The sequence below is a fragment of the Cyanistes caeruleus genome, chromosome 3, assembly GCF_971803275.1.
Source record: "Cyanistes caeruleus chromosome 3, bCyaCae1.hap1.1, whole genome shotgun sequence".
NCBI classification, from domain to species: Eukaryota; Metazoa; Chordata; class Aves; order Passeriformes; family Paridae; genus Cyanistes; species Cyanistes caeruleus.
The window spans coordinates 18,077,505-18,091,779 of NC_141703.1; the positions used below are offsets into that span (position 1 = coordinate 18,077,505).

Consider the following 14,275-nt stretch of genomic DNA (forward strand, 5'->3'; position numbering starts at 1 on the left):
AAACTGGTTTCTTCATTTGTTACATGCAAATCAGGCTGATTTTCAGCAGAAGAGTTTGTGATTGGTTGAAGATGCTCTGAAGATAAAAGACAAATGTAATAGGTCTTTTCTACTACATTCTTAAAAGAAATAAGAAAAAAAAAACCTTTCAGAATTGGTGTGATATAAATGTAGCATAGAAATGAAGCAATGATCTGTTTCCTACGGAAAGAAAAATTGCTTACTTTTATGCTTTGGTGATGTTGTCAAGAGCTCTTGTTCTTTTAGAATTTTTTCCCCATACAGCAGCTGACAGCTCAGTGTGCCTGTGTGTACAGGCGACCTAAGAAGAGACTGACTCAACCCTTTTGATGAGCATCATTTTCTCAATCAACATTACGGGTAAATATTCATCCTTTTTGACGGGGGTCTCATTAATGGCTGGCTGCAAACACCTCACACTTGGAAAAAGCATTAATAAAAAGCAATCTAAATTTCAGTAACAGCCTTTATGAAGGATAAACATCACATACATAACACATACAGATTTGGTCACTTGTGTCTCTTAGTAAAAGCTTCTCATTCATTACGTAAAATATGCTGTAAATATTGGTGTCTTCATCTCTTGTTGCACGAAGAGCCGTCTAGCTCTTGGTGTAGAAATTGAGAAAAGCAAGACACAGATTCAGCTGCTTGAGATTTGAGTTTTAAGTGTGATTTTTGGCATGCTGGGCTGAATATTTTGGCTGAAAGAATTAGAGAGGGGCCAAGATTATTGCCCAAAATGTGAAATACAATCTGTCAAAAGGAAACATCCCAACTCTGTTTTCCTTCTGGTTTCTTAAAAGTGTAAGCTCCTGGAAAATGTATTATTTGATAAATAACACGTTCATCCTGTGACAAAAATCTTTTTTCATGTTTGTGTGCTAATCAATCAGCTGTCTACCCTAACCTGTTGTCTCCTATGTGTCTGCATGTACATAAATTCTTACGGGCTCTTTTCTAGGTAGAATAGCAGCCAGTAAGGAAGGCTCAGCTGATTCTGAAGGGTGGTTATAGCCAAAGTGTGTTCAAGGCTTCACACCTCTTCCTATATTCTCACATAGCTGGAATTGCTGAGCTGGCACACAGTGACATGTGCAGAGGAGCTCAGGGTGGGTAGGTGACAGACCATGATGTTGCCACTTGGGTGTTGTGTTGGAGACCTGGCTGTCACAGCAGAGGAATTACTTGGACTCAGTCCATTCTTTGGAATTGGTCATACAGGCCAATTCCTCAACTATTGATATAAACAGGCCAGGAACAGCATGGTGTTGCTTGGAAAAAAGTGGAGAAAGACATGTTTCTCTTGAGTTTTCTTCTCCTGAGCTTGCTGTCAGTAATTGAGATTCTCTGTGCATGGATTTCATTACAAAGTCACAGAATAATTTTTTTCCCCTTTAATCATGAATCTTTTTATTCTAAGAAGGCAAGCAAGCAGAGTAAATGCAAACATACATAGTTTTTGAAAAGAAAATACTTTTCAGCCTAATGATGCCAATACCACTGCTGGTTCCCTAAACTACATTGAGATCTTCTACCTGCAAAGCCTTTTGAAAAACCAAAATACACCTAACTGCTATCCCCATAACTGTTGTTTTCAGCCATCCCAAAGACATACATTTGTGGGGAGAAAGGAATGAGAAAAGGATTGGTGGGGCTTTTTCTAAATAGAATTACAAGTGGTCCTCCTTAACTTTTAGTTTGTTTTAAATAAAAACAACAATTTCTTGACTCAATAAGAAATGAGACAAAAAGTCTATGAGGAGTTATTCAAAATAAATTACACCACTGTCTTCAGATGTCTGTAATCTGGTCCTTACTGATAGCTGGGAAGGGGTAAAAAAATGCTATTTTATTTATGTCCCCTAGACAGTTGCCTTTGGGTGTTTGCATAGGAAGATAACCAGATTTCCGATCTGTTTATAGGGATGTCTAGAATCTTTCCACACGCTTCTTCTGAAGATGAAGATTGAAATACCAGTCTTGAGGTTCAGCTTTCAGCTATCTCACGAATTCTTCTTTTCTAGTTACAGCAACCCCTCCTGTTTGGTGACTCAGCTCCACCAAAGTTTACTGTCATTGAGGTCAAAAGGAGTCAAGTTGAAAGACACCTAGTGCAAAGCTGTTTAATGTAATCCCATTTACTTGTTATTTGGCCTGAGATTCAGTAAATATTTTCATCTAGACTTGTACCAGCAGCCAGCATGGAAAAGTGTCTGCATTGCATTTCAGCAATCTTGATACTCATATAGCTGTGTTACTTCCATCCTTTGCATTGGACAGGAAAAGATCTCAGTCATCATGTCTGGTTTCTGCTACCTCTGGCAACAACATCATCTCCTACATTTCAGAAACTAATTAGGAGATTCCATTTCCTGTCACTTCCACGTCTGCTTGTTAAGTCTGCAGGGCCTTCTCACTTGGAAAGCATAATAAAATACCAGGAACATCCCAAATTTAAGTTGTCCTTTGTCAGAGAGTTGCAAAAACTATAAATGTAAATATAATTACAGACTATGTATTTTGGGCTTTTTAAGATCCTGTAATATCTTCCCCAAGGACAGAAAGCAGGGACTTACTGTTGTAACAGAAATCAAGTTGAAGACTGAAGTGTGTGTAGCATATTCCATTAAGTGGCTGAGTAATGGCTGAAGGCTCCCCTTCCACTGTCCTTTCATGAAAACTGGTGAGGCTGAGCTAAAACTTCAGCCCGTTATGCTACAATGCACTTGAAACACACAAGTTTTGTCAGTTTCTCCAAATAGAATAATTCTTACAGGACTACAGAATATAAATCTGAAATGGACTGTAAACCAAGAGCAGTCAAATGAAAAATCAACTGCATAAAGAGAAGGCAGTAGTATTCACTACTTTTTATCAATTTTCTCTACATGTGTTGATGAATTTAGGATTTCCAGAAATGCCAGACCACACTGCACTAGAGACAAGAAAGTATTTGTTAAGCAAAACATGACATTATCATTGATACTGCACTGCAACAGAGTTGTGTCAGCAGTGCCACAGCTGCTTTGTGGTCCTGTTTTGGTGTCACTGCCCTGGGTGTTGGCACACAGGAAGTCCTTCCTTGGCACCTCCTCAGAGAAGCCCTGTAGCTGAGCATGCTCATGGCAGCTGTTTCTGTGTTATATCCTGGCCCTGTGGTCATTGTCACCATTTTCCGCTGGCTGCTGACAGATGTGACAATGTACTGTCTTGCTCTGAAAGGATGCTGAGTGTGGGATATGTGTGATGATATGATGGTCCCATGGCAACAGGCTGTGATATCATCATTGCCAGATGGTGAATTCTTTCAGGACATATCAGAAAGAACAGCTGTGTTGTGCTGTAGAAAATCCTTACTCCAGAACTGCTCTTCTCTGTCACCACAGAAAACAGAGAAAATGACAGACAAAATTTTCCCTCCTTTGATTTTCCTGTTGAGCAGATCCCTCTCCAGGTCACCTACAGCTCCATGTATCTCCAGAGTGCAAAAGTGCTTTATAGAGAACTTCTAACAAGATTAGTGTTTTTCCCTTCCTGAGTGTGTTTTACTTTACAAACCTGCTTTAGAAAGTCGTATACTTTCTCTGTCAACAGCAGTTAAATCTTGTTTAAAAGCAGAAAAAGAGCTGCCTTATCATCTCTTCCCTTCAGAAGCTCCTTTAGTCTAGCTGTGTTACTTGCATTTTCAAGTCTTAACAAAATGAAATCTGTTTCTTTGGCATGGTTAGTGCTAAAGCTTTTTTGTGGTAAACACATTGATAATAATTTGCAGCACTAGTGATTTGTGTTACTTCTGGAAACTGTCATTCCAGGCACAGCCTGCAGTGTGGTAGTCCCCATCAACATGATGGAATTGTCCACCTCAATCCAAGAAGATAGAACATCCTACTGAATTAAAATATATCAACTGCTTATATTGTTGGAATTTTTTTAATACCTTACTTAAAAAAAGTAATTAAAACAATTTTGTTTTGCTAGTTCAACTTCCTTCATGACAGGCTTTTGAAGTCTGAATTTATGTAAAACTGTTAAAACACTAAAAAAATATAGCAGATCCTCAAGTACAATGCAGATTTTTTTCATTCTAGTAAGGTGCCCAAAACTGTTGTTATAATAACTGTAAACAAAATGTCTGCAAAAATTGTGTTGTTTCTTGATTTTCCAAAATTACTTTAATTTCCTGGTTTCCAGGATTAAAATTTGTCACTTTTCTTATGTACTTCTTACCTGAGCACCCTTTAAAATGTTGAGTGGCCTAGCAGCTGCACTTTCAAGGCCTGAAATACCACCTGAATGTATACTAAATGTAGGAAGAACACACTGCCTCTCCCACCACTGCCACCACCCCCATGAAGCTACCTGGAATGAAATGACTGTGCAGTGTGATGCATTTTTCTGGCCACATCTGTAACGCTTTATATCTACAAGAATCTAGCTGAGCACTTTCCTGGGCTTCTCGTTGCCTCAGTTGTTTTCAGCACACCTCTCTTCTTGCTCCTTCGTTTTCTTTTTCACAAAGACTCCTTCTTGACTGTGTCCTTCTACCCCAGCACAGGCTGTTGTGCAGCCTGGTGATGCTCTCTCAGTTCCTATGCTCCTGTCTATCTCATGCAGGGAGGGCAAAAACTGTTGCCTGGACACTCAGTTGCCAGCAGAGCACATGAGAAGGACTAATGGAGTTGACCAGATTTTCTGGTCAGTGCCTCTGGCACCATTAACACTGAAAGAAGAAAGCACCAAGACCCTTCCCACAGCACTGCCCCTGACCTGTCAGTGGGTAGATTATTCTCTCCTCTTTCCCTAGCTAAAAGAAAATTTCCTCACTGATGTGCAAGTGGTGGGAATTGTGTCACTGCCAGTTTGTTTCTTCCCACTGCAGCCAATCAGCCAAAACCTTTCTAAAGTTGCAGTGCAGTGAACCACCACGTTTCTGTTGAACACCAGGGAAAGCTTTTGTAAGGCTTTCCCCTAGTGGGAGAAACAATTGCTGGATACAGTGCCTGGTCTTCACAATCCATCTGTTAAATTTATGTGCTTCAACAGTACATCTCAGTCAACTGCACCTCCAAGGGCAAGGAGTAACTGTAACTTGGGAGCTCAGCCATTTGGAAGACCAGCCAGGCAACTGTGATTTATTCCTAACCAGCAGACGAGGACCTTGCTAAGGCAGTTTCCCAATGTAAGAATGATTTTATCTCTTTTTTCTCTCTTTTCAGCCCTCTTGGCCAGCTGGCATCCCGTTTTTTACTTTTCCAGCAGGCATTGGTTCAGTTTGGCGTGATCCTTCAGAGTGGGAGCAGTAGCCTATTTAGAGCTTAAAACACATAAAGACTGACTGGCTGGAACTCCAGAGAACAACCTAGAAAGAGGCTGATGAAGGCACTTAGCCAGACCATCTCTGCAACACCATTGTTAAAAGAACCTGATATGCGTGTTAAGTAAACATCAAATATGCAAAACCCAGTATATGTAACATGCAGATAATAGCATAAGGTAATGGGGCATATCTCCAAATAAATAACAACACCCTCATAACCACAGGCAGTTTCAATACTTTCTTTCACTTTCAATGTCCTCTGGATGGGTCATATCTATAACACAATAAAACTCCCACAAGCTCCAGCAGGAGCTGGATTTAGTATTAAACCCTGGCTAAAATGAGGGAAAGAAATTTCTCTTGCACACAAAAAGGCAAAAAGCTCAAGAATAAATGTGATCCAGGAAGTTATTATATAAAGGCATTGATAATTTCATTTGCATATAAAATAATAACAAGAACGGAAGCTAAATTATCCCATATATACAGAAACCCTGGGTGTTCAGGATTGGCTATTCATTATTCTCTTGTCATATAAAGCAATTCAGTCTACAGCTGCATTTCTCTTACAAATCCAATTCAATCAAGAGAACCGAAACATCATTAGCAAACCCACTGATTTATCCACCAGTAAAGTGCTGATACAGGCCTCTGTTCCTGCTGCTAATAAATTTTCTGCATAGCAGTGTTGGCTCTCTCTAGGGATCTCCCATTATTCTAATGACTACAGATTTCTAACTTAACCACTGGAATTTTTCAACCTGAAAGTCTGTAACAGTAGGGTTCAAAACCTGTGGGAGTCACAGGAAAGAAAGGACATGAGCCAAACTACCCAGTTGCATCAGAGATGTGTCTAGATGTAAGTTTAGACAGAGCAGCACCTGGTGCCTTAGAAAATTGCTGTAGTAGGACCGTTTTTTCCCCTTTTAGAAATACATTGTCTCCTGTTTTGCTCATCACTTCCTATTTCCCTCAGTGGGCTTGGCTGCAGAGCTTTGCCTCCCTCTCTGTACCTTTCCTTGGCTCCTGCTTGGCTTTTTCCCTTAATTGCCAGCCTGCCAGGCTCATTTACCTCTGCCTCAACCTCTGTTCTCCTACAGAACTGCAGGAAATGCTCTGATAACCCCTGGCCGCTGTTGTCTCTGGTTCCTCCTGCACATCATCTACCACCAGGGCTCTGGGCAGTCCCCTGTGAGCTCATCACAGCATCACTTTGTTGATACTTCATATGCATGAGCTCTTACCCACTATTTCAAGGCCTAGGCATGCACTTCTGCTTCCTTTTCAAGGTGGACTTCAAACAGTGTCACTTCTAACAGCCCAATGGGTGTTAGAAGTAATGTTGTCTTTTGGGAATAATTTTACAAGCTGCAGCTTCTGTAGCTTCTTTAATGGCCTTGGGTCATTTTGTCTGCCAGGCTCTTGTGATGTTTGGTTTGTCTGTAGCCCTTTCATATTTTAAGCACAAAGAAGCTATTTCCTTGGAATATTGGATGGCAGAATTAACGTTCTAGGCTATCTGGCAGTTACAAAACACTCATGTTCAGCCTGAACTTTATTTAAAAAAAAAGTACAAAAAGTAAGAATCTAGATTCACCTATGACAATATTACTTGTTTAATATAGTTTTAATAGAAAGTTTTACTACATTCCTCACTTGGAATATTATTTTTCTATTTTCTGAACATGATATCCTGGAGAACAAGAGTCAAATAACAAGGGTCTTAAAAAAGTGTTATTTTTTGAAAAATACAGGCACTCCTATCTATCTTACGTATGGTATAAAGGAAGATAAAATTATTACCAATGTAAGATACTTGATGCTTTCATTTACTTTTTTTATCTTCTCTAATTGAAGAATGGATACATATGGGTGACTAGTGTGTTCTGCTTTTATGTTTTAATCATGTACTTGTGCATTTGCAAAAATTAGCTGTCTGTACTGAAAGTGGGAGGAAAATGCCCTTGTTTAGAATAAATGTTTGGGTTTCTTTTAGGAAAAAATCACCAGGTTTATTAGTCTAGGGAATGAAAATTTATATTAATCTTCCAAACTCAACATTTAATATCAAAATGTTGTCATGTTATTTTTCAAGTTCCTCAGCTGCATTTATCAGGTTGGGCTTTCTGGGAGGCCTCTCACTCATCTGACCAGAGTGGGTTGAGCTTTTTTACTCCTGAGTGTCACATTTCTGGCAGGTCTAATGTGTTTGGCTTTCTGTGAAGTCAGAAGGAGGTGAAGCATTTCCATGATGTCAGCAGATCTGAAGCCACACCTTCCTCCCAAAACCACATCTCACAGAGCTGATGGAGGATGTTGTGTCTTAGAGCCACTTCTGTTTCACTGTTAGAGGCAGTGAAAAACCTGAAGGGCTGTGCCAGCTCCTGTAGCTCCCACAGCCCAGGACACCCATCCTCTGCAGCCTGTTGGCACACCGAGGATGTTACATTATTGCTGGCTAATGGAGTCTTCCCCATCTTTCCTCCAACACATCACGTTTTGCCACAAACCACAGCTCTGGGTATAGCCACTCAGCAGAACTGGAGTGTGCAAAGCAGGAAGAGCAGTACAGAAGCAATAAAACATACTGCGTGTGGGGAGGGAAAATCCCAACACAAAACCCAAACCAGCATTTTGGAATGTTTCTTAGCAGAACACTAAAGCTGAGTGGCCCTTTAGGACAGAATTTAACTCAGCTTAGTGATACAGTTTAAGGCATCATTCATGTTTACAGAGCAGCATTAAAACCTTCTATAATCGGTTATGAGCTTGTACCTATTGACAGAAGTGAAAAAATGAGAACTAAAGTGAAATCAGCTGGCTGTTTCTTAGTCTCCATTGCCCAACTAGAGCAGGAAAAGTGTTAAAATGACTCCTGCAATTTTCCTCCCCAGTTTTTTGAGTTTGATTTTTCAGTTTGCAAAAATGGCACCTGAGAATGTTCTTAAATGCTCTATGTGCTTCCCATCAAAGGAGTTTTCTACTTTGGAAAAAGAGAGAGAGCCTTGTCTCAAAACATACTTTGCCAGGAATTCTGTCCTGATTAGGCTGCCTTGGAGCACTTTCTTGGGAGGTTGCCATGCTGAAGTTGTTGGATGGCAGCCATGTGTTCAACACTCTCAAAATAAAGTCTTTTCCCTTAATTTGCAGTGCAACAGAAAACTGAGGTTAAACCTATTGATGCCGCTGGAGGGTGGGGCTAACATACATATGTATGCAATTATTTTCAGAATATTGCAATGAGTGCATATATGCTCACACAGAGGTTGCTCTGAAGTTGAATACTAATGTTCCTTGGGTATGCGTTTTGCCCCTCTCTGGTTTCTTCATTCGCAAATTATTCCACATTCAAATCTCCCCAGTGGTACTAATGAAAATGTTGGATAATCCATAGATTTGAGGCAGCTCCTCCTAAAGACCCTAGGCTGGCCTCTCCAGCCCACATGGTCATACCTCACAATAGGAAATTAGCAAAGCACTTCAGTTAGTGTTTATATCCAAGCCTTCTAGACTGAACTCATCATCTCTGATCAATCTCAAATGAATTTTTGAACCCAAATGTTTTAGAATGAGGTATGTGGAAGAATGCCTTCATAGGATTATTGTATCATGATTCACATAGCAGGAGGTAAGACTTTTCTCTCTCTCACTTGGAGAAAATGTTGTCAGCATTTCTACATTTCACAGATCCATTCAGGAGTATAAAATGAGATGAGCTGCGCATAAAAGGAAAGGTTGTATCCACTTGGTTTTTTTTCTGTGTAACACTCATCTGTTTTCAGATTGTTGGTGTACTCTTTCACTTGCAAGCTTTCTGCTCTATGTAATCCTTTACTGAAACCACTCATGCTGTCTTACACCACATATTATTTCCTACACCATTCCCTACCAGGTGTGTGTTATATCTGTGGAATGCAGACAGAGAAAGGCACAGAAGCAAGTGCATGTATCCAGAATAAAAACATATATATATATATATATATTCTGTGCTTAGGGCAAAGTCCATAATATAGGCCTAAGTAAAAGCAGAGGTCCTAATCAATATATTAATCCTTCATTTCCAATGACATCTCCTAATTTTATTTTTGTGTCTCTAAAATCACAAAGCAACATAGTTAATTCCACAAGTGAGTGCCACAAGCGATATCTGAAACAGGGATGAGTCTATCTGTTAACACTGAAGATGTATTTAGTACTCCATAATTAACACCAAAATGGTAATCACTAATTTTCAGATAAAATTAACTGTGCTGCATTGGGAAAAAAATATGCATTTTGTCGAATATATAATTATATATTTTTCAAAGCAATCACTGTTTATATTTACATATTGAGAAACAGTTGTTGGAAGTGTGACCTACTTGGTAATAAGAAGCATTTTAATTTTGAAAACTATTTATGTCTTATACTATCATACCTGAATGTTAAATTCCAGGATGAGTATCTACATGTTGGCTAAACCATATCAAATTACTTCTCATTTTTCTCTTTCCCTTTCTCTCTTTTCCCCCAGACTAAAAAGTGGCAAAGATCTGAACCATTTTGTTCAGCATTTTGCTGGATGAACTTTGCAAACAGCTCTCTGCAGTGAGCACTAAAAAGCGGTCTGGTTGCAGCAGTTGGAGTCTAAAGTGGATCAGCCTCACATAACAGGTACAGAAGACACAGGAGAGTATGAGTCATGCCCCTTGATCTACCCTGAGATGCTGAGATGTGACCACACAGGTCACCTCTTCTTTACACACAGATATAAAGTGTACAAAGGGATCCAGTTGTCACCTTACTTCTCTTCAACATCCACAGCCTCTGTGAAGAGAAGATCACATGGGAGAGAAAAACCACAGTATGCCTCAACTGTACATGGAATCACAGAAGCTCATTACAGAGAGAATGGCTGAACTCCCCTTGAGAAAGGTCTCAGAGAACACTCACTGCAACTAAAACCAGTTCTTATCACTTCTCATTTCCTTAAAGCTAAAATACATTCATGTTAACATTCAAAAGGAGAGTGCTTTATGGTCCCTGATTTTATAGGGTTTTGGAAATTTGCAGGATTTTTGCAAAAGCAAAAATGGAGTAGCACTCCATACACTTACTCTAATCCTCTGGAAAGTGGCCATGACTGGTACCCACTGACACTGCCTATGTAGCAGTCAGATGAAGGAATATCATGATTAACCATTAGCTTCACTATTAGCAGAGAGAGCCATGGCATACAGCTGATGTGGGAGCTGAGAACCCCACTGAAACACACAACCCTTTAGCACATATTTTTATTAAACCACTGTCTTTAATGCACCAGAATGTTTAGTCAAAGCTAAAACATTAAGTGGAAACACACTGCGTTGATTCTATTTTTAACTGGGGAGGTTTCCTACCTGGGGCAATCTGTCTAGTTAGACAGCCTGAGGAAAGAGTGGGAGTGGAAAAGAGAGACGACCAAACAGGTAGCGGCAGCTATCACACCATTCCATCCTGAAAAAAGGGATTTGTTTTAGAGCTACGATGTTCTGCAGTGAACAAGTGGAGAAACAGATGGAGTCTGGTAAACTGAAGCAACAAAAAAATAATTATATGCAATGAGCCTTCCCTTAATCTAGAAACCTGTTTCACCACTAATTGGTGGAAATGGTCAAATACAGTAAAATATGATGTTTCATACTGATGCCATGCCCTTGGTTACAACTAGTGAGATGCCTACATCTCATCTTGCCTCTTCTTGACTAATATTGAAACTGAAGTTAAATTTTCTTCTGAATATCAAATGGCCCCCTTAAAACATCTCCAGAGACGAACATACTGCTCCAGAAGAGGTTAGGAGGTAATCCAAGCATATTGCTACAGGGAGTGAAGGTGTCTCTTGAAACACCTGGTACCATGATTTAGTATTAGGGTAACTGCACATAGAAAAATGTTTGCAGATCACCTAAACTATGGAAAAAGTTTTAAGCACCCAGTGTAGACAAATTACATAAATCAATGCAGAATTCTAACCTTCACTTTCTCTTTTGTAGAGCAAATCTGCTACACTCATTTTATAATCCCTTAATGAAGAGATTGTTTGGATCAGTATGGCTTCTGGCATAATTTACAGCAGGTCCTTAGCCCCTCCTTACAGCTACCAGTGATAGCACCCAAGGAGCCATTCAAATACAGAGGCTTGCTGACATGTTGCACACTTCAGCCTTTCTCCTTTACATTGTGTGCTAGATACAAGAGCAAGAGCATGGACCAGAACCCAGTCATAAGCCTTTCCCAAAAAGGGAAATACCTGTTTCTCCAGACATCTTGGTTCTGAAATTAAATCCATTAGTTTCTATTCCTAGCAGAAATTTCAAGTATTCCCATCTCCTTGGCCTCAATTGAATATTACAATATAGTTTTGTTTAAGGAACCAAAACTTCTGTCAGCTTCTCTCTTCATTTATCAGAGACTTGGTACCTCTGTGAGTGGAAATCCCCACTGACTGCTGAGCCATAACCAATATTTGGATAGCTGTTCTTTGTCTTATGCTTTGGAGAGAAAAATTACCAACATTTGTGAGAATGGCAGAAAGTAAATCCCTCCTCTCACTGCAAATGTGTTGATATGGACAACTTCTTTTGCACTCCCTTAGTAATATCTGCCTCATACTTCAGTGTAAGTGTGTAAACCCAGTCTGGACAGCACTGACCAACTTCCCTTGAAGAACTCGTTCTATGGATTTCAATGATGCAAAGTTACCTATAAATGCGAGTACATTCAGAATTACGGGACATTTTTCAGCTGATTCTATTATAAATCAAGCTATTAATCAAGTGTGCTGTAGAAACTTAAAATAATATAAATTTCAACTAATTTTTATTTTAAAAAAGAAAATTAAATTATACCTTCACCAGCACATAGTGCTGCACACAGTGGGATTCTCTTACCATTTGCATTTTGTTCCTGCCATATTTCAGTGCTATTTAGTGCCACTCTAGTTAAGGGTCATGTGCTACTTCCATAATTAATCTAATTTTTCAAAGGTGCATAGCTCATCTACTTTAATTCCCAGGGAGGTCTGGAAGCAGCTTGCTAGTGATCAGCTTAGCTATGATTTTTTTTTTTTTCTATCTTTATAAAATGGCTTACTCCATCAATCCACTTATTACCTGTTAGAGGAGAGGCACTTACTCCCTGATCCCGCGGTGCATGCATGGTGTTGAGCCCACAGACCTTCCTGGAAAAACATATATGTTCATTAATCAATGCAAAAGCCTCAGATCATTTTGGCCCAGGAGACTGTGATTTTTATGTTAATGGAAAAGAAACCACACATTAACATTGCAACTTTATAATGAGTACACACACTATTTTGGGAGCAGGGGCCTGAATTTCCGAAGTACAAACTAATTTTCCTGAAAATTAGTGTTCACACTTCTGTCACTCTTTTGCCTTTGAATGTTATTAATACATTCTTAAGTAATCAATCTCAATTTGAGGTGAAAAATATAGTTACATAATTGAATAAATTAATGTGTTAATGATCATAGGAAGAAATGAAATATATCCTTACGCTGCCCATAAATAAGAGAAAATTAGTGTAGTATTATTGTGGCAAAGACAAAGGAAATGCATGCCAAGTACCCAGTTAATGTAAATCAGCACAATCTGATTGATATTAGTCACTGTAGATGCACTTTTTCTGTCTAAAGCACTGGCCTTTGCAACTGAAGCAATCAAACTGCTCTAATGGTAAAACTCCAATTCAGGAAAGCAACTAAACTGAAAAAGTGACTTTGCCACTCTCTCCCATCCCTGTCTTCAGTGTCTGTGAAGGATCACTCCCGTGTGACACTGTCATTTACCTCCAACATGCCTAGGTATGGAGAAGGGGCTACTGGTAATCTCCTAAGGGAGAAGCACCGATATGTGCCCGAACTCCCCAGTCTGTTACCTCCCGGTCCCGTTCACCGAATTTTCCCAAAGCCAAGACACATTCCTCACGGTGCTTAAGGAATGACAAAGTCCCTGCGAGCACCGTCATGCGCGGCGGTGGCTGGAACGCCGCTCCCGCAGTGCCGTGTGACGCTGGCAAGAGGCGTGAGACGCTTCAGAAGGGGCTGTGAGGATAAGAATAACATTGCTGAGCACTGGTATGGACAGTAACGAAATGATGTCGTGTATGAGCACACAGTGCCCTCGCCACTGTCACAGAGAAACATAAGGGGCAGGTGTCTGTGAAGGTCAAGGGCGCCCGCAGCTCAGGTTGCCAAGGTTGCCCGGGCGAGAGGGTCAAGGCTCCTGCCTGGCCGCGGCCGCCCGTCCCTGGAGCCCCTGCGGGCGAGCCTTGTCCCTTGTCCCTTGTCCCTTGTCCCTTGTCCCTTGTCCCTTGTCCCTTGTCCCTTGTCCCTTGTCCCGCTCCTGCGGGAGGCGGGCACGGGGCGAGCGCGAACCCGCGGCAGGCGGCGGCGGCCGCGGGGGGGCGCTGTGCCCCCTGCCCCGCGCGCCCGGCCCGGGCCGGGGCCGCCCCTCGCTCCCGCCCCTGCCGGCGCTCCCGCCCCTCGCTCCCGCCGCTCCCGCCGCAGGCCAGCCCAGCCCAGCCCGCCAGTGCCACAGCTGCGGCCGCTGCTGTCCGCCAGCCCGCTCACCCCGGCACGGCACAGCCCGGCACGGCACAGCCCGGCACGGCACAGCCCGGCACGGCGAGCCCCTGCCCCGCGCCCCCCGCACCGCCCGACCACGCGAGCCAGCCATGGGTAAGCGAGCGCGGCTGCGGCAGAGCCCGCGCCCCGGGGCCGCGGGGGAGCCGCGGGGAGGCCGGGAGCGGGGGCAGGTGCGGGGCAGCCCCGGCGGGCGGCAGCCGCCTGTTGAGCGCCCCGGCAGCGCGGGGAGGGGGAGCGGCCGCCCCTCCGCCCGCCTCGCTCGGCGCCGCTGCCTCAGAAACTCCGCGCAGGGAGCGGGAGCGGGCAC

The 14,275-nt window shown here is 41.9% G+C and overlaps 1 protein-coding gene and 1 long non-coding RNA gene across 3 annotated transcripts in view; one reads left to right on the forward strand and one right to left on the reverse strand.

Moving 5' to 3' along the window:
• Positions 1–10,767: 10,767 nt before the first annotated feature.
• LOC111922827 (uncharacterized) lies at positions 10,768–13,340 on the reverse strand. The gene is made up of 3 exons (XR_002860744.2): positions 13,260–13,340; positions 12,497–12,542; positions 10,768–10,816 (listed from the first exon to the last, which is right to left on the reverse strand). It is a non-coding gene; the product is annotated as an uncharacterized LOC111922827 (long non-coding RNA).
• Positions 13,341–13,816: 476 nt separating this feature from the next.
• GPM6B (glycoprotein M6B) overlaps positions 13,817–14,275 on the forward strand; it is a 106,479-nt gene continuing 106,020 nt past the window's right edge. The window contains exon 1 of one of the 2 annotated variants that reach the window (XM_086880057.1): positions 13,817–14,061. In XM_086880057.1, the coding sequence (XP_086736183.1) occupies positions 14,058–14,061 (4 nt within the window). In that variant the 5' untranslated portion in view covers positions 13,817–14,057. The remainder of the gene's footprint in view (positions 14,062–14,275) is intronic. The other variant, XM_086880060.1, reaches the window with a different exon arrangement.